The sequence below is a fragment of the Eretmochelys imbricata genome, chromosome 1, assembly GCF_965152235.1.
Source record: "Eretmochelys imbricata isolate rEreImb1 chromosome 1, rEreImb1.hap1, whole genome shotgun sequence".
Classification (NCBI taxonomy): domain Eukaryota; kingdom Metazoa; phylum Chordata; order Testudines; family Cheloniidae; genus Eretmochelys; species Eretmochelys imbricata.
Window position 1 is genome coordinate 9357787 of NC_135572.1, and position 19429 is coordinate 9377215.

The window sequence follows — 19429 nt, forward strand, 5'->3', positions numbered from 1 at the left end:
TGGGGTCTAAATTGGCTGTTACCACCCAAGAGCGAGATCTTGGAGTCATTGTGGATAGTTCTCTGAAAACATCCACTCAATGTGCAGCGGCAGCCAAAACAGCGAACAGAATGTTGGGAATCATTAAGAAAGGGATAGATAATAAGACAGAAAATATCATGTTGCCTCTATATAACTCCATGGTACACCCACATCTTGAATACTGTGTGCAGATGTGGTCGCCCCATCCCAAAAAAAATATATTGGAATTGGAAAAGGTTCAGAAAAGGGCTACCAAAATGATTAGGGGTTTGGAGCGTCTGCCATGTGAGGAGAGATTAATAAGACTGAGTCTTTTCAGCTTGGAAAAGAGATGACTAAGGTGGGATATGATAGAGGTCTATAAAATCATGACAGGTGTGGAGAAAGTAAATAAGGAAGTGTTATTTACTCCTTCTCATAACACAAGAAATAGGGGTCACCAAATGAAATTAATAGGCAGCAGGTTTAAAACAAACAAAAGGAAGTATTTTTTCACACAACTCAGTCAAACTGTGGAACTCTTTGCCAGAGGATGTTGTGAAGGTCAAGGCTATAAGAAGGTTCAAAAAAGAATTAGATATATCCATGGAGGATAGATCCATCAATGGCTATTAGCCAGGATGGACAGGGTTGGTGTCCCTAGCCTCTGTTTTCCAGAAGCTGGGAATGGGCGACAGGGGATGGATCACTTGATGATTCCCTGTTCTGTTCATTCCCTCTGGGACACCTGGCATTGGCCACTGTCGGAAGACAGGATGCTGTGCTAGATGGACCTCTGATCTGACCCAGTATGGCCATTCTTATGTATGTTTTTATATCTCTCATGAGAAACCGCTGACCTGTCCTACACACCTCGCTCTGGGAGAGGGCTGACAGTCCAATGTGGAAAAAGGCACCTTTCTCCAGCCCATCAGCCAGGCCCCTAGAGGCCCAAATCAGTGGGAGTTAGGTGCTTAAGGACCTTTGTGAACCACTCAGAAAAAACCCGTTGGATGAGGATTCCCCATGGACATCTCCTTTCTGAGATCTATCAGTTAGCCAGTTCTCACTCCATCTAATAAGTGCTCTATTGATACTGTCTAGAGTTCATTTGTTAATCTGAATGTCATGTGGTACTAAGTCAAACAACTTGCAATGGTCTAAGTCTATTCCATCTCCCCAGTTCCTTTTATCAAGCAGGTTTGTTATTGTCTAAAAAGGCATGAATTGTAGTCACACCCTCTAATTCTTGACTTCTAGCCTGAGACACCAGCAGATGGGCTCCAGGGTTTCTTTCTTCTCCATCTCCTTTTTCCTCAAAGCAATTTCAACAGAGTTTTAATAACAGCTCAGGGAGAGAGTGAGCATGCTGAGTAGGATGTCAAAGGAAGCCAGGTGTTCCCAAAGCACTTGCCACCAGAAGAACTCCACTGAGGAGGTACAGGCAATGTACGCTGGAAGAGAAACTGCTCATTCCTGCAGATGCCAAGGAAGAGAATAAGAAAGAATTACAGTGCGGGAAGGGGCTGGGAGGAGGAGGCAGGAATATAAGCTCTGTGCTGCCCCCTAAAAGGCATCAGATTGTCATTAATGTTCTTACCGGAGCTGAAAACGCATCTCCGGGTCTTGCATCTTTTCTCTGCCAAAGAAACCAACAACATTAAAACAAAAACTTTCACCCCCTTCTCTATGCAAGGCCAGGTGGCTCTGGCATAGGGACCTCATGGGGTTATGGGTATGGTGCCACCACGCTGACCTATGGGTGACCCCAGAAGAACCAGGCTGGGTGGGGAACCAGCGGTGGTTGGGAAAGAAAGGGGCCAATCTGCTGGGCAGCAGGGCTCCTTGCCCTGGGGAGCTGTTTGGATTGAATTCTCCTGTGCTAAGCTGTCTCTTTTCAGACGTCATTGGGGGTCGTACAGAGGGACAATGCAGGGAGGCCCTTGGGCAACCCTACTCCTCTCTGCTTGGCTGCAGGGCTTCTACAGCCTGGGTCATGTGGTGGAAGAAGGAGTTTCCATCCGTTGCTCTGGGCCATAACTATACCATTCTCCTGGAGCTCTGTGGGAGGTACAGGGTCAGGACCCACCAGGCCATGGGGGTCAGTGAATTTCTTGTCCACCGGGCACGCTATTATTTGTATTGGGGTAGAACATAAAAGGCCCCAACCAAGATCAGGGCCCAGTTGTGCTGGGTAGGGCTTAGATGCCATCCCTGGCCCAAAGCGCTCAGCGTTTCAATAGCCTAGGAGAGGGAGAAAGAAATTGCTCGTAACCCCCTATTACAGGCGGGGAGTTGCTTAGAGAGATTAACTCACTCGCCCAAGATTGTGCAGGGCGTCTGCAGCAGGGATGGGGCATGAGCTCAAGCCTTCAAAGACCGTCCGCCCCTGCCTCAGCTCCAGGCTGGAGCCTCAGGGCTCTGGGATAGGACCATTGTCTCGCATCGGACTGACACCCTTATCTCAGAGACAGCTGCCCTCACCCTCTCCTGACAGGCGCCAGCTGATGGCTGGGATGGGATGTGGGAAGGGGGCCCATCAAGACACTGAGTCTGGTCACACGCCCCACTCATAGGCACTGCCTGGGCGGCCTTCGCTCTCCCGCTCCAGTTTGGCACTAAGCAAAATGGCATCAGCTTCATCCTGGTCCCACTTGAGGCCCAGCCACAACCACAAAACCGGAGCTGGCCTGGGCCAGCAGCTCAACTGGTGTCGCCTTGCAGCCAGTTCATACCAGCTGGAGATCTGACCCTGTTTCCACCCGCAGACCCTTGTCTCAGACTCTCCTTCCACAGACTGAAACCCCAGCTCTAAACAGCTCTGACGCCAGAGGGAGTTTGGAACGTAAAATTGGGCCAGACTATCCCCCCAGTTCTGAATGCCCCACAGGCCAGTGGGAAGCTCAGACCAGGATCCCCAAGAGGCCACAGGGAGCGGGAGGCCACTATCCCTGTGCGTGGACATTACCTTTCACATACTCGCAGTTGTAGTTGCTGGAGCTGTCCAGGGACAGGAGCTGGATCAAGGTTCTGTCCTGAGCCCGGGTGAAGTTGGTGACTTTGAATTTCTCGAAGGGGGGGATCAAAACTTCATCCTCGCCGGGGAAGAAGGAGAAGTTCCTGATGTTGACCCCATAGCAGGTCTTTATGGAGAAGAAGGTGTCCTGCCCAAACTGCAGGGCGCTCTCGTTTTTCAGGGACGTGGACGTGAAGTGGCCAAACCGGACGGGCTTGCGACTTTCGGCTTTGAAGCGGATGCCCCGGACTCCGCGGTATACCTGGTGGCACTTGGTGGGCTCAGAGGCCTTCAGGACCTGAAGGGCTCTGGTCAGGAGGAAGTGCAGGGTCTTGAAGTTGAAGTTGTTGAGGTAAAAGTCCCGGGTGCGGCCTGCCTCTCTCACGGCTGCATTGAACTCCTGGTGAAGGGGCTGCTTGTGCAGGGGGCCCTGGCTGGTGTAGGCCAAGATGGCGATGGCGTACTCAGGCTTGAAGTCCTGCGGCATGTAGCTCTTCTCCTTCATCCCTTTCCAGTTGGAGGCCGCCTCCAGCCAGGTCTCGGCATAGTTCCTGTTGTTGGCCAACTCGGTGCGGTTCAGCTCCCCCAGCTCAGCCTGCATCATGCTGGCACAGTCCTTGTACTGGTCGTCGAAGGAGCTGAGGGCCATGTCCAGGGCTGACTCTCTGACAGAGAAGAGGTCTCTCTTGCGGAGGGAGAAACACTGGACCTGAGGGCAGCAGGAGAACATGGTGACAGGCACTGGCAACAGATGGTGGAGCAGGTCTTAGCCAGGCTACAGGGACAGCAATAGCCAAGTGACAGAGATAAGGTGTTGGGAGCATGAGGGAAAGGGTGGTCCAGTGGTTAGGGTGGTAGCCTGGGATGCTATCTACTCTGCCACAGACTCCCTGTGGGACCTTGGTCAAGTCCCTTGGTCTGTCTGGGCCTCAGGTCTCCATCTGTACAATAGGGATACAGCTCTGCCCTGCCTGCCAGGGGTGTGCACGGATAAACGGGCAGATCCTCAGCAGGTGTCAATGAACCACAGAAGTCAATGGAGCTAGGCTGACTTATGGCAGCTGGGGATCTAGCCCATAGAATTAGCCCTACACCCTGTTCATCTCAATGGAGTGTTAATGCTGAACCCTAATGATGATGACATTGTTAGTTGTTTAACTGCTGCATGTTTTTAGCAGAGCCACCCAGGGCGTACCTGAGGGCCTTCCATGAAGATCCCAGCCAGCAGCAGGACAAAGACTGGTCTGAGATGCTCCATCTTCGCCATCCACGTCTGGAAAAAAAATACACTCAGTCCACAGCCAGTACAGACCACGGCGACTCAGTGAGTGACTTATTCATACCAAGCTCCAATCTGTGCAAGAGACAGATGAAGAGCCACAGAGCACCTGGGAGATGATGGGAAGCGGTGGGGGGGTGGATGCACACCTGTCCAGGCCATTGTGTTCCCCTGCAGACTACAGATTTCTGGTCCTTTGCTCTAGCATCCCTGTAGAATCTATTGTTTTTCACTGTGAGGCCCCATGCAAGACCACAGGTTCCGTGTGCTAGGTGCTGTATATACACACACAGCAAGAGAGAGTTCCCACACTGGAGAATTTCCAATCTAAAGACACAAGGCCAGAAGAGTGGAAGTATTATCTTACAGACGGGGAACTGTGGCTCAGAGAGATGATCCCACAGGACGTGTGAGGCTGAGCTTGCAGTTGATAGCGGATCTTCCCAATCCTAGCCCAGCGCTTTAACCATAAAGCCATCATCTTCTGCTAGGAGCCTGCTCAGAATTCATCGCTGCGGGAACAGCCCTGAAGCCAAGAGTCTGGGACCAGGGCTGCCTTTGGTCCCACAACGGTCGGTTCTTTTACTCTCTCTCTGTCTCCAGTCATGCCAATCAATCAAGAGAGGCAAATCTGGAACTCAGAGAGGGAACAGCACCATGCACTGGGGTCCCGCAGGACATCAGAAATACTCAGGGATGACTGAACCACTTTGAGCAACACTGGGTAGAGGGTTGGGGTGCAGGGGTGAGGGCTGTGGGGTGGGGTCGGGGATGAGGGGTTCATGATGAAGGGGGGGTCAGGGCTGGGGCAGAGGGTTAGGGTGCAGGGGGATGAAGGCTCTGGCTGGGGATGAGGGCTTTGGGGTGTGGGAGGGGCTCAGGCCGAGGGTTGGGGTGCAGGGGGTGAGGGCTCTGGCTGGGGGTGTGGGCTCTGGAGTGGGGTGGGGCTGGGGATGAGGAGTTTGGGGTGGAGACAGGCTGCCCCGGGGCTGGGGCCAGAGAGGAGGACTCCCCCAGCCCTCTCCCCACCAGCAGCAGCGAGCTCTGGGGGAGGGGCCCGCTCTCCCCCCCCCCCCCCGCAGCACACTCACCTCACACCACTGTCACTGCACATGCCCCTAGGGATCCTCTCCGGTCCAGAAAGCCCCCTCACCTCCCCTGCGGTGGGTGCCATGGTGGGGGCTGCCATGACTTGTGTGACTCCTCCCCTGCTGCTGCCCCTCATTGTGGGTGGGGGGTGGGGCTGCCCCTTGCCCAGCGTGGGGCAGGAGCGGTAGCTGTGGGCGGGGGGGCGGGGGCCCTGTGCTGGTGGAGGGTCCCACCGGAAAAGGCAAGGGTCCGAGCAGAAGGGCGGGGGCAGGGTCAGCCTGTTTCGGCACTAGTGGTTCGGATGCACTAGGACCCTGTGGCGGAGGTGGATGCCGGGAGCCAGCAGAGACAGGGACGCTTCGGGGCCCGGGGGAGGCAGGAGGGGCCTGGGGACAGACCCGACCCCAAACATGGGTGGAGCCCGGGCACCAGGGGCCCATATAACTCGCCGCCCCTGCTCAGGTGCGACCCCACGAGCTGCAGTCGCTTCCTGGGATCACAGTGTAGGCGTCCCCTGAGTACAAGGCAACAAACAACCGCCGGAGCCTTCCAGGAAAACTCCCAGAGACAAGGTGTGGGAGGGAATATCTGTTACTGGACCAACTTCTGCTGGGGAGAGAGACCAGCTTTGGAGCGCCACAGAGCTCTTCTGCAGGTTTGGGAAAGGAACTCCCAGCGTCAGAGCTGAATGCAAGGTGGAAGGGATTGTTTAGCATAAAGAGTTAACACATGTTGTAAGGGCCCAGTCAAGGTGAAGTTGAATCCACTTGCAGTCCCAGGACAAACACCCTGCAGTCACAGGACAAAAAGAGTGGGGGAGAGGGCGGGGGTAGTGGGTTACAAATTGTTGTAATAAACCATAAATCCAGTGTCTCTGCTCAGTCCCCGATCACCATGCTCTCAACTGAACTCACTCAGGAAAAGGATAAAAGACAAAAACACCCGATCTATCACCTGTGCGAACACTCCTCACAAAGGTTTCAGAGTAGCAGCCGTGTTAGTCTGTAGTCGCAAAAAGAAAAGGAGGACTTGTGGCACCTTAGAGACTATCAAATTGATTTGAGCATGAGCTTTTATGAGCTACAGCTCACTTCATCAGATGCATTCACAAAGGCCAGGGAAGAGAAACAAAAATGATTCAAGGTCTAGAAAACATGATCTATGGGGGAAGATTGAAAAAATTGGGTTTGTTTAGTCTGGAGAAGAGAAGACTGAGGGGGGACATGATAACAGTTTTCAAGTACATAAAAGGTTGTTATAAGAGGGAAGGACAAAATTTGTTCTCCTTAACGTCTGAGGCTAGGACAAGAAGCAATGGGCTTAAATTGCAGCAAGGGAGGTTTAGGTTGGACATTAGGAAAAACTTCCTGTCAGGGTGGTTAAGCACTGGAATAAATTGCCTCGGGAGGTTGTGAAATCTCCATCATTGGGGATTTTTAAGAGCAGGTTAGACAAACCCCTGCCAGGGATGGTCTAGATAATATTTAGTCCTGTCTTGAGTGCAGGGGACTGGACTGGATGACCTCTCGAGGTCCCTTCCAGTCCTATGATTCTAACACTCTATAGCTGACCTTTCAGTCCTTATCCTCAAAGGAAACCAGCACAACACTTTCAAAAGACAAGCCTGGGAGCTTAAATTCATTACTCTGCTAGATACTAAAACTCATGGCCTGAGCAGAGACGCTGGATTTATGGTTTATTACAACGATCTGTAACCCGTTAACCCCCCCTTTTTTGTCCTGTGACTGCAGGGGTGTTAACGGGCCACTTCACCTTGAATAGGCCTTTCCACTGTGTGCTAACTACACCAACCTTTCCACCTGGCATTATGCTGTGACACTCTGACGACTCTTCCCAGCCCTGAAGGTCTGTGTGGCTGGAAAGCTTGTCTCACCAACAGAAGTTGGTCCAATAAAAGATATGACCTCACTCAACATGTCTCTCTAATATCCCGGGGCCAGCATGGCCACAACTGCACTGCATACAGGAAAACTCCCAGGCCTTTGTGTCTCCTGCACACATTCTATTGTGCAGCCCCTTCGTTTAGAAAACTCCGGTTCTACAAGTGTGTTTGGGCGTTCTCCAAGACTGATCAAATCAAGGTCCATCTGCATTAAACACCTTCATGCAAGACAGACGCCTTTCCTCAGCTTGCGCGTGACTGTACTTTAGTGAGCTGCGAAGTGCGTGGGCCCTGTGCAACCGCAATATTTGCATGGCGCACAAACCGTCAGCAAGTTGGAATACAAATATTCAGCTTGCGGAAAGAGAGAGAGGCAGCAGCATATGCTCCGAGGGCCTCTCCACAGAGATTAAAACCCTTATCATGTCATGCTCCCCTGCGACACTAAATAACCCCTGGCAGGTACAGAACAGTCAGAACAATCAACAGGTTGATTTCTGCCTTAGCTGGCCCAGGAAATACTTAGACCAGTTTCTTGGACAAGTGGAGTCATAAAATTAAAGCCCTGATTTAATACCCCCCCCCCCCGGCCCTTAAAAAGTTCACTTTTGGCTGGGCGCTGCCCTCTGCTGGGGGCTGAAATTGACAAGATTTCCGGTCTGGCCAGCTGAGTTGGAAGAAGTGAGAACTTTTACCTGGGTTCTCCTTGCCCCGGAAGCAGGCAGGGAAGAACTGGGGCGTCTCTGCTTCCCCCAGTTCCTGTGGCGTAGCGGCTGCTCTTCGCTCTGGGGCCTTGTGGACATGACAACTGAGAAGCAGCTGGTTTTTCTTTTTATGGCAATCCCCAACTGCTTTAGCCCAGGTCTGGAGCTGATCCATCCCTTCTGCTTGGCTATTTATATCCCTGCTCTGCATGGGCTTCGCAAATAAGGTTTGTTAACATACTGTGTCTCTAACTGGGCTGGGATAATACTGCCTGGCAATTCCCTTGCACAAACCGTGTGCGCGCTAATGGGCTTAAGGATCCCCAGCTGCGTGGCTTAGCCAGCATATGAGGGGCAGCCCCTGTCATCTCCCTAAGACTAGAAGAGGCAGCCCTGCCTTTTGCTGGGGAAAAGAGCAATTATCCCTCTCCCTGCAAACTGGCTTCTTGTCAAACCAGCTATTAGTTAGTGCTAATAGGGATCCCACATGCCAGTCACAGCAGCCACGTATATTATGTATATGACGGTGGCGTTAAGAGGCCCTCTGTTGAGATAAGGCCCTTATTGTGTTAGAAGGTGTATTTAGTGTAAGCGATAGTCCCTGGCCCACCACACTCGTGATCTAACTAGACCATGGAAGCGTTATCCCCAGTATACAGCTGGGAAACATTGAGGGCCTTGCCCAAGAACATCCCTAGCAGCTGGGGCAGAGCTAGGCCTTCATCATGTCAGAGCATTCAGACCATTAGCCCTGCCAGTCTGACCTGGTGGAAAATTCCTTTCTGACCCCAAATCTGGTGACCAGTTAGACCCTGAGCACATGAGTCAGACCCATCAGCCAGGCATTTAAGAAACAGGATTCTCTGTACCACCCTAGGGCACTGGTCTGCCCTGTCCAGTGTCCCTTCTCCAGCTGTGGCCAATCCCTGAAGCTTCAGAGAAAAGTGAAACACATCCTGCCCAGAATACATCTGGCAAATTGGGCATGGGAGGTGCAGAAGAGGGAGACGGAATTCCTTCCTGACCCTGCAGATGGTTGGCTGAAGTCCTGAAGCATGAAATTTGATTATAGCCATTGTCTTAATGCAGAGCTGTTAGTGTTAGGAGTATGCTGAGGCTAATACAGGCCATCCTGCCACACATCCTCTTTGGTTACAGATGGTACAGCCACACCATCATCTGGGATGGATACATCCACCTACTTCATTCCAAACACAGATCAGAAATACCTACTGAACATTTCTGTCTTTTTAACCTCGTTTACCATCTGTGTCTAGCAATGGACCTATGCCTGTCCTCTGGTTCCTTTTGTTCCTAATATGTTTAAGAAATGCCTCATTATTATCTTTAACTCTTGGCCATTGACAGTTCACTGATTTTTTTAGCTTCACTTATCAGTCACCTACATTTTTGAATTTACCATTTGTTTCCCCATTTTTCAATCCTTTATATACATATAGTTTATTTCCATTTCTACAGCTCCTTTAAACCAGGATGGCTTCTTGCCCAGCATAACTTTTTTTTCATGTCTGTGGATTTTGGGGGTATCTTTTAGGATATCTTGAACAATGCCCCGTTCTCATCAACGTTTCCCACTTTGAATTTATATTCTTAATTATGCCAGTGATGGATTTAAAGTTGCAAATGTACAGATGATTTTTAAGTGCCACTTTCCATTTGCACAAGGTAAATGGAACCAGATCATCATCATTGGTACCTAGGCAACTGCTAATGTTTAGGTCAGCAATTAACTCTTCTTTGTTGGGATGAGATCCAGTATTGAGCCACTCTGTGCTGGGTGCAGGACTTTCTATGTTAAGAAATCATTATCTATTATATTTAGAAATTCCAAGGAAGTTTTCTTACTGACCATAGTAGGTGTCCAGCGAATGTCCTCCAGGTTAAAGTCCCCATGATAAAATAGTCATCTCCTGAACCCAGAACCCAGTATAGCGTCTCAACCATAGGACCACCCTATCTGAACCTGTGTATTCCTTATTGATGGTCTCATCTCACATGGATTTATTCAGCAGGGGGTGTTGTGCATCACATTCTTGAGGGGGACTGTGTGCACATTCCCAGCATGACTAAGTTGTAGAGATCTTCCTGAAGCTTTATGCTGTAGATTTGCCCCTAGTTTTAGAATTAATAATTGCGGGAGACAATACACCCAGGGCTCACGCAGGACCTGAGTGGTTTCTGGGCCTCTGTACAGGGGAATACTTCACCCATAAAGCTCTGCACATTCCTGGATCCTCCTTCAGATGGTAAGAGAAAAAGAACTCAAAAAGGGCTATGTCTCATTTATCTCTGTAATGCAAGCTCTGGGGCCAGCCCAAACGTGGTACAGAAGCCTGACCAGCTAGTAGCAGCCCCGCTGCCTGCCGTGTTCAAGGAGTACACAGCACAGTGTCCAGTAAAGAACTCCACCTCCATTTACTTTTATAAGAGAATTTTTTATTATTATTTTTTACAAAATCAAGACGAGTTTGAAATTGGCAAAGAGTTTCTGAGCAGCAATGTTGACCAGGACAATTCCACCAACGAACACAGGGCTTATGTTGCTGGACACCCTGACACTCCTTCCTGCAACTAAGGAAAGAAAATACATGACTTAGTGCATTGAATAACCTTTCAGAGGCCAGGAGAATGTTAAGCACCTAAATCTACACTGAGTGGTGACCCAATGGATGCAAAGGATGCTCAGCACCTCTAAAAACCAGGCTGCTTATTTACCTAGGTGCTGAAGAAATCATAGAAATGTCAGGCTGGAAGGAACCTCGCAAGGTCATCAACCCCAGCCCCCTGTGCTGAGGCAGGGCCAAGTAAATTTAAACCAGCCCCTGACAGGTGTTTGTCCCAGCTCTTCTTAGAAACCTCCACTGACAACCTCCCTTGGAAGCCTATTGCAGAGTTTAACTACCTTCAGAGTTAGAAAGTTTTTCCTCATATGTAACCTGAATCTCCCTTGCTGCAGATTAAGCCCATCACTTCTTGTCCTGCCTGCAGTGACATGGAGAACGATGGATCACCGTCCTCTTTAGAACAGCCCTTAACATACCAGAAGACTGTTCTCAGGTTCCCCTCAGTCTTCTTTCTGAAGACTAAACACACCCAGTTTTTTAACTTTTCCTCCCAGCTCAGGTTTTCTAAACCTTCGATCATTTTTGTTGCTCCCCTCTGGACTCTCCCCAATTTGTTCATATCTTCCCCAAAGTGTGACGCCAAGAACTGGACACAGTTCTCCAGCTTGGGCCTAACCATTGCCAACTGAGCAGGACAATTACCTCCCTTGTCTTACATACAGCACTCCTGTTAATAGACGCCGGAAGGATATTAGCTTTTTTTTGCAGCTGCAACACATTGCTGACTCAGATTTAATTTGTGATCCACTGTCAGATGTTTCAGACAATGCATCTCCCAGAGATCAGAGTGGAAAGGAGAATCCTTACCCATGTTGTCAACACATTCTGGAGACTTCTCTCCTAAAACACAAACAGAGACTTCCATTAAACAGCTGTCTCCTCCAGGGGGAAATTTTCCAAGACTGGCATGAACAAATGTCAGCTTTGCATCTTCGTTGGAATTGGTTCAAACTCACCCAACAGCAAGCTAGACCCAGCTGAGATGTTTGCATTTAGGGCTAGATTTTTAAAGGTATTGAGATGCCTAAAAATGCAGCTAAGCATCTTGTGGGATTTTCAAAGGTGGCAGTCACATTTGAAAATCCCACGGGGTGCTTAGCTGTATTTTTAGGCACCCAAATACCTTTAAAATGTGGTACCTATGCTTGAGGTTGGCCTATAATGGGTGCTAGATCTCGAGGGGATTCCATGTCCCCAGTTTAGATTGGATATTAGGAAAAACTTTTTCTAATTGGGGGAGGTTTAGATTGGATATTAGGAAAAACTTTTTCACTAAGAGGGTGGTGAAACACTGGAATGCGTTACCTAGGGAGGTGGTAGAATCTCCTTCCTTAGAGGTTTTTAAGGTCAGGCTTGACAAAGCCCTGGCTGGGATGATTTAACTGGGAATTGGTCCTGCTTCGAGCAGGGGGTTGGACTAGATGACCTTCAGGGGTCCCTTCCAACCCTGATATTCTATGATTCTATGATTCTATGATTCAGTTCAGAGAAGGTATCAGAACAGCCTTGCTGACCAACTCCCATGAAATCTATACAAGCAGGAGTTTCTCCTCACACCACAGACAGGTGGCAAGAACCTGCCGGCACTCCAGAGTATATCCAGAAAAAGGGGAGGGAGGGATTACCTGTCTGTCTCGTAAAATAGTTTTTATACTCAACATTGCCCTTCCAGCCCTGATCACAGGGACAGGGAGAGGGTCACAACAATCAAGAAAGCCAAGGGTCTGTCTTTCCGGCTGGTACCACGCCTCAGCTGGGACAGTGTAACAGTGAGGCAAACAAGGAGCAATGGTCTCAATTTGCAGTGGGGGAGGTCTAGGTTGGATATTAGGGAAAAAAATTTCACTAGGAGGGTGGTGAAGCACTGGAATGGGTTACCTAGGGAGGTGGTGGAATCTCCTTCTTTAGAGGTTTTTAAGGCCCAGCTTGACAAAGCCCTGGCTGGGATGATTTAGTTGGGGATTGGTCCTGCTTTGAGCAGAGGGCTGGACTAGATACCTCCTGAAGTCTCTTCCAACCCTAATCTTCTATGATTCAAACTCTTGCTGTATTGTTCTAATGCAATGCTCAGGGCTGCCAGTAGATGTCACGAGAACCTGCATCTTAAAGATTAGAATCAGGGAAAGGTCCTGTTAGAGAGAGGGACGTGTATCAGGGAACTGAAGTGGTTTATGTGCCTGTGGGCCCCATTCTGCTCTCATTTACACCTGTGTGAATCAGGAGTGACTCCGCAGTGGAATCTCTATCCCATCAGACATCAGCTGCTTGTCTTCACTTTCAAGGCCCGCCATGGTCTATTCCCCCCTGACCCATCATCCCTCATTTGCTATGGAGGTGTCAGCTCCCATCTCTGGTCAGCCTATGAATTCAGCCTCCGTCGTTTTTAAACCAGCTCCTTCCTGCTTCCTCCCCTGCTCCCTTCACGACAGGGCGGAGCTTCCCCTCAACACCCACAAAACGACCCCATCATCCTCCTTCAAATCCCTCCTTAAAACTCTCCCTTGCCATGACGGCCATAAGCTCCTGGGGGCAGGGACCGTGTTTGTCCAGCACCTAACACCAGGGTCCCGGGACTGTGCCTGGGGATAACAGGTAGGCAATACAAGCAACAACTAACGAGCACTCAGAACCGGGCCCGGCGCGTCTGAACAAAGGCTAGTGGGAGGATGCTCTCTCAGACGCCTTGACCAGATTCTCCAGCACAGTGTGGTCACTGTGCACTGCAGAAGGTAGCCCTAAAGCCAGTGTATCCAGCCCTGAGAGGGGCAAAGTAGGGGGGAGTCCTCTGGTTTGCACACCCCCATCCCGACTTGTCTAGAGTCTGTGCTTTGACCATAGCTGGGGTTTGGTCCCTTATTCTTAGTGCCTTGGCCTCAGATTTGATCATGCATGAGTAGAGAGAGCTGCGAAGCAGAGGGCAATCCCCCAAACTAGCACTAAGATGAACGCAAGGAACCTGAGAATGCCCCAGGTCTGCTCCAGTGAGGAGACTGTATCTAACAGGGAGAAGCAAAAAAAGAGTATGACCTCATGAGGCTAATTCTGATCTCACCACTACCAGTCTCAGGAACTGATTTCACTCCAGCTGCAGCCGTGTAAACAAAGTCAGAATGAGGCCCCAAAAATCAACTTTTAACTCTCAAGTTTGTTTGGTAGGAAGAGAGCGTGGACTGCAGAAATGCCCTGTCATGCCCTGCATCAAAAGGATCCGTAAGAGAGAACGAACCCGCCGTGCAAAGACTGGAGCGGTTAGAGATCGGCATTACAATCCAGCCCCCAGTTTTAAGACAATCTCAGGGCAAATTTAAAAACTACATTTCATTGCATGCCAAGCAAGGAAAAGAAAAGAAATTCAGTCATTGACATGCAGGAGCTAGAGAGGTACAGAAGACTAAAACCAAAGAAGCAAAATTATCAATAATTTAAGCCCGGGAGGATTATGCTGCTGCTAGACTGCACCGTTGAGTCTCCAAGCTGCCCATGCCTGGGGCTTTTGAGAACATTGAGATCCTTGTGTTTCAAGGACATCGTAGACCCAAACTGGGGGCAGCTGTTCAATAGGTATTTGGAGAGGTTTCAGGCAGTGCCCCTGGCATGAGCCGTAGATTCCCAGGCCAGAAGGGATTGTTGTGATCACCACGTAGCACAGGCCAGAGGATGTGTCCCAGTCACTCCTGCATTGAGGCCGATAACTTGGGTTTGTCTGCAAAATGGGCAAATGACGAAGGGGAGGGAAGGAGAGATTCTCAGTGGCCGGGCTGGGCTCGTGTCTGAAGGATTGTGTAATGCTGCCAGCGTGATGCTAAGGGGCACGGCGCCTATGGCTTGTATTAGGGATCCTTAAAAACGATTTAAAAGGAAGTAAAAAATTACCCCTCCAAGCTTCTGTAGGCTTCTTAGCTTCCTTACTGGGGGCCCACCTGGGGTGAAGCCCTCTGGGCCGAGGGGCCAGCAAATGCCAAGAACATGACTTAAGTCCCACATAAGCCCTATGGCTTTACGGATGAGCACTGAATAGCAATAATGGGCTTATGTGGGGCTGAAGTGGTGCAGAGGGCTTGGTGCCGGCCCAATGCACAGGATCAAGTTTCACCCTTAGGAAATAAATTTGATTAACCTAAGATGTGGGTCACATCTGAGCCACTCATTTAACGGCTTCCTCTGCGATTGGATTATCCCTGTTCCGAGGTGGCCGAGCCTGGCTTGCTCCTGTTCCAACGTGGGCCAGCACTCACCCCCGAGGTAGGCGCAGTTGTAATGGCTGCAGGTCCGGTTCATGCTGTGCAGGAGGAAGATGCTGCGGTTCCCCTCCCGGGAGAAGCTGGAGATGTTGAACACTTCACTCCCAGGGATCAGCACTTCTCGCTCTGAAGGGAAGGCGGAGAACGCCTCGATGTGGGCGCCAAAGCAGGAGCGCAGGGTGAAGAACGTGGCGTTGCCGTAACTCCGAGCTAAAGCCACATCCAGCGAGGAAGAGGTGAACTGTCCGAACCGGAACACACCTGCCCCGCTGGGCTCGAAGCGGATGGATCGGACTCCCCGGAACAGCTGGAGTCTGGACAGGTGGCCACAGTCAGCCCCTAAGAGCTGCAGGGCTCTCGTCAGATAGTAATGAAGAGCTTTGAAGTGGAAATTGCTCATGTAGTTATCCCGGGAGACCCCAGCCTCTCTCACTGCCTTGTTCAACTCCCAGTACAGTGGCTTAGAGGAATCAGTGTAGACCAGGATGGCTATGCCATGTTCATCCGTAAAGCCCTTGGGCACAGAAAGCCTTTTCTTCTTAATCGCCCAAACAGCCGATAGGTTTCCCCACATAGAGCCCAGCAGCGGGTGTCTGGCTTTTTCCTCCTCTAGCAGGCGAGGAGCAATATCTGCTTCCATTTCTTCAGTGCAGCCAGTGTATTGGTCATCAAAAGAGTCGGGTGCCATTCCCAACTGCACAGAGCGCTGGCATCTCACCTGGAGGGAGAAGAAACAGGGCGCTAAGGGAGTGGTTGGGGGTAGCCAGGTCTGACTGGCAGCTCACCCCTCAGCCATCCAGCCCTGCAATGGCAGAGTAGTTCTCATGCTGAGCATGCAGCCAACAATGCTCCCACCCCAAAGCTCCTGGGCATGATTTTACCCAATGGAGGGAGCTGTTCTTCAATGACACTGGGCTCAAACTGGCTAACCGACTAGCGCTGCACCGTGTCTCACTGGCTAGAGAACTGGACTAGAACTCAGGAAAGCTGGGTGTTCATCCCCCCTTTAGAATGTCACGTCCCTGCTCTCTGCCTCAGTTTCCCTGTGTGAAACAAGGGAAATTATTTTTCTCTTGCTTTGGAGTCTGTAGCAAAGCATTCTAGTACTTAGGGTGCCTTCCCATCTGAGGGGAATGTTCTACTGACTGGCAGCCACATCATGGAGGCTGATTAAAAGCAAAATTTCATCTCCATCCGGACTTCACCACAGCTCACAGGATATCCCCCACCTGTAGACAGTGGCACTAATACTTACACAGCGAACAAACAGCCCCAGTCGCGGGGTGGCTCTCTACAGACAGGCCCTCCTCTCTCCTCCCACTGGCTGTGACCCTCTGAGACGCCGTGTACCTGAGCCGCCGGGACAGAGACAGGCGACGGGAATGAGGGGATGGCGGAGAGAACTCAGCGGGAGGAATTGAGTTACCTGAGACGTTTCCAGCAAGGCAAGAGCCCAAAGAGAAGCCAAGGAGAGAACCACAGACCTCAACGTCTTCATTTCCCAGCTCACCTGCAAGGCTGAAGGCAAATCCAACACCGGGCAGATCTGTGGAAATCAGGCAGATTTCGACATCACGCATTGGGGGGGACATAACCTCCCCAGTCAATAGGTGCACCATGCTGATCTGCCAGGGGGGCACCACCCTCCACCCTAGCACCAGCACCCTAATGCTGGCCTGTGGGGGCGCAAGGATGTTTGAGGAGCCAGCCCGCCCCACGCTCAGCCTGCAATGGTGGCTCTGTCCCGCAGGGCTAGGCCTAGCTCCTCACCCAGGCCATAGCAACACTGAGGGTTGGTGCAGCACCCCCCCACCCACATCATGATGGAGCAGGGAGCCGGGACAGAAGCTGCCAATGTGGCGGTCTTGTTCTCCACACCCTTCCCCCCCTCCCTAGGCCTCCTCCTCTCCCACACCAGGCTGGGAGAAGTGTAGGTTTGCCTGGCTTTGCCCCCTTGGTTCCACGATTTCTGTGGGTGCAACTGACCCCACGAACCTACGCTGCCATCACCCATAACCGCCAACTGTCTCACGTCAATCTTGACACAGCTCTCGCAGTGAGAACATCCCGTGCTCACAGCAAGGTTTCAGAGAACAGAATTCCTGAAGCAGAGGAAGCCCGGCCCTGATGACAAGTTGTTGACTATCCGGTATATTTTTAGTAACCCTAATTTCTTTTCACAGGAGCCAGCTGGACAAGGCAGGGCTCAGTCACAGTCCAGAGGACTGGCTAAAAATAAAGGGACGGAGCTGCTGTTTGCATGGAGACACTGTCTGGGGCTCACAGGGCAGACACATCAGCAGAGAGCCGGCAGCCACTAGGCCGAGAATCATGCAGCAAGAGACAGAGTTCAGTGGGGTTTCCCGGAATGCGTATTAATCATGCAGAAGGTGAAGTGTTCCACGCCGGGGACGTGGCGCATGGTTTCGATTTCAGACGGCGTCCCAGCAACCCACCGCCCGACACATGCAAACCCTGTGCACGGACAGGGACAGATGGCATTTGTACCAGGGCCAAAAATCACAGGGAAGGAAGCAGCTTCCAAGAATTTTGTAGGAGTCAGCCTCAGGCCACTGTTCACAACAAACACAAGCACGGGGAGAGGGGCCTGTACCTGATTTCCCCAGACTGATGACTGTTCCCAGCAGACAGAATCTCAAGCCACACGTCTTACGTTGAAGGGTCCAGCTGACTCCCTGATCCCACTGGGGCTTCTCCAAAGAAAAAGGTCTACAGGAAAAACATTTTTCCAAGCCCTTTCCCTCCCCGCAGGAAACAGCTGAAACTAAGTTACAACACGACACTAAGCCCTGTTTATCTTCGTTATTTCCATATATCTGACCGGAGATCCCAGAAAGCCAGTGCCGTGTAGGCTACGTACAGCTCTCAGGTGCCCAAACACGGCATGTGCAGCGACTCATCTAGCAAGGGACCAGCTGACCCGCATTCAGTTCCCGTAAGCAGAATCAAGCTGGAAATGCCTTCGCCCTGCACAGATCTGTTTACAAAGCGGAGTGATTTGGGTTCTAAGCCAGGACCTTTAGCTGGAATTTTAGTTTTGTTTATCTCAGTCAGCAAACTGCCCAGCACATGGGCCAAGAAGTGACTCTGGTTCACAGTTTATCTTCATTCCAGAAATAACTAGGGGCAACAAGAAGAAACAGTCTGTAAGTGTAACCCTTCTGCCAGGGGGCATGGGCAGGGACAGGGCCTGGGTCCACTATCTAGGGGTTCCTCTTAACAATACAAAACAGAACTGGCTGAAGGCCCACGCAGTAACCAGAGAAAACTAACCACCACCCCTGCAGGCCTCTGAAGAGGTAATACCGCCCCTTTAGTTACAGACAGACTCACAAGCACCAAGTCTGTGCGGAACAAGAGAAAGCTGTTATTAAAAGGGAGAAGGAACTCAGCATTAATTTGGGACACCACTGCAACAAAGAGTCAAAAGCATGTAAACCATGAGCACACTCCCACCCCCAGAGTACACTGGGCAGTGTCCTTTGCCTCAGTTTCCCACCTTGCGGTGTGAAAATCCAACGGACAAATGTCTCTTGAAGACACCGCTCCCCTTTCCCTCTACTGCCCCCCCACTCACAGCTGGCGATTCAGAGTCAGTGAAATCCCAGAATTCAGGGGGAGGGGTTCACCTTCTACCTTGAAACGGGGAGTAACAAGCCTCTGCCGCCACTCAGCGCTGCCACGGTTACCTCTGCCACCTCTGCCGTGCTGCGTTCTGAGAGTCTCCTACTTGGTGATTTCGGCTCTTAGTGATTTTCACCGGGCAGGGAGGAACCTCACAGCCGCTGCAGCCTCTCCTTTCTCTTTCACTTCAAGACTCGCCCTAGACCTGCTTATCAGTGACAACAGCAAATCTCGTAACCACTGAAGGAAAGCAAGAACGCTAAATCAAGTTTAGTCAGTACCATCATAAAGCACTGGGGAAGAGAAAGAGGCTCAAACACTACCTAGGAGTTTCTGGAACAGCACCCACAAAATAGGAACTTATCCCCCATCCCCTCTGACTTTCATTTGGCAGTGGACACACAATACCCTCTGCTTACTGGGTGACATTCAATTTAGGGTGACCTCTCATTCAGGGCAGATTACGCATGGCTCTTCTGCCCTTTACTCATGCAGTAGGGATAACATTATTTTGTGGCCTCGGCACTCAGTCCTCAAGTGAATAGTAACCCAAAGGGATCGCTTTGGCAATGCAGGCCTGGCTGTTGCTCACCTAGGCACAGAAGGTGTGTCTATGCAAATACAGCCAGCTCCTGAAGTCTATTCCTCCAGTTCATCACGAGATGTTGCAGTGGGGGCAGCTCATTCTGACCCTGCTTACATCAGCACCAGTCTGGGTCAATGATCAGGGAGAGAGGTGTGCCATTCCTGTGCTCCAGCAGCGCCTTGGCCCTGCACCCAGCGGCCAGGATCCTCAGCCCCACCTTGCAGCACTCAAGCAGGGCAGCCTATGGAGGGGGAAGGTGGGGTTCTTATTGCAATAGGGTGGGGACGGGGACAAAAGAGGATGGCTGCCTGCCTGCTCGCT

The 19429-nt window shown here is 50.9% G+C and overlaps 2 protein-coding genes across 3 annotated transcripts; both read right to left on the reverse strand.

The window, feature by feature from the left end:
- Nucleotides 1-1381: 1381 nt before the first annotated feature.
- ART1 (ADP-ribosyltransferase 1) lies at nucleotides 1382-8090 on the reverse strand. Its single transcript, XM_077841519.1, has 5 exons — nucleotides 7983-8090; nucleotides 4212-4289; nucleotides 2969-3725; nucleotides 1601-1639; nucleotides 1382-1476 (listed from the first exon to the last, which is right to left on the reverse strand). The coding sequence occupies exons 1-5, from the start codon at nucleotides 8088-8090 to the stop codon at nucleotides 1382-1384; spliced, it is 1077 nt and encodes a 358-aa protein (XP_077697645.1).
- Nucleotides 8091-10446: 2356 nt separating this feature from the next.
- Nucleotides 10447-18658, reverse strand: LOC144279841 (ecto-ADP-ribosyltransferase 5-like). 2 transcript variants are annotated; one of them, XM_077841528.1, is made up of 5 exons: nucleotides 18535-18658; nucleotides 16304-16423; nucleotides 14872-15595; nucleotides 11444-11476; nucleotides 10447-10583 (listed from the first exon to the last, which is right to left on the reverse strand). In XM_077841528.1, exons 2-5 carry the CDS (start codon nucleotides 16373-16375, stop codon nucleotides 10462-10464), a joined length of 951 nt encoding a protein of 316 aa, XP_077697654.1. In that variant the 5' UTR covers nucleotides 16376-16423; nucleotides 18535-18658; the 3' UTR covers nucleotides 10447-10461. The 2 variants fall into 2 exon arrangements, with proteins under 2 accessions (XP_077697654.1, XP_077697663.1); XM_077841537.1 differs by having other exon boundaries at nucleotides 14754-15595.
- Nucleotides 18659-19429: the final 771 nt, after the last annotated feature.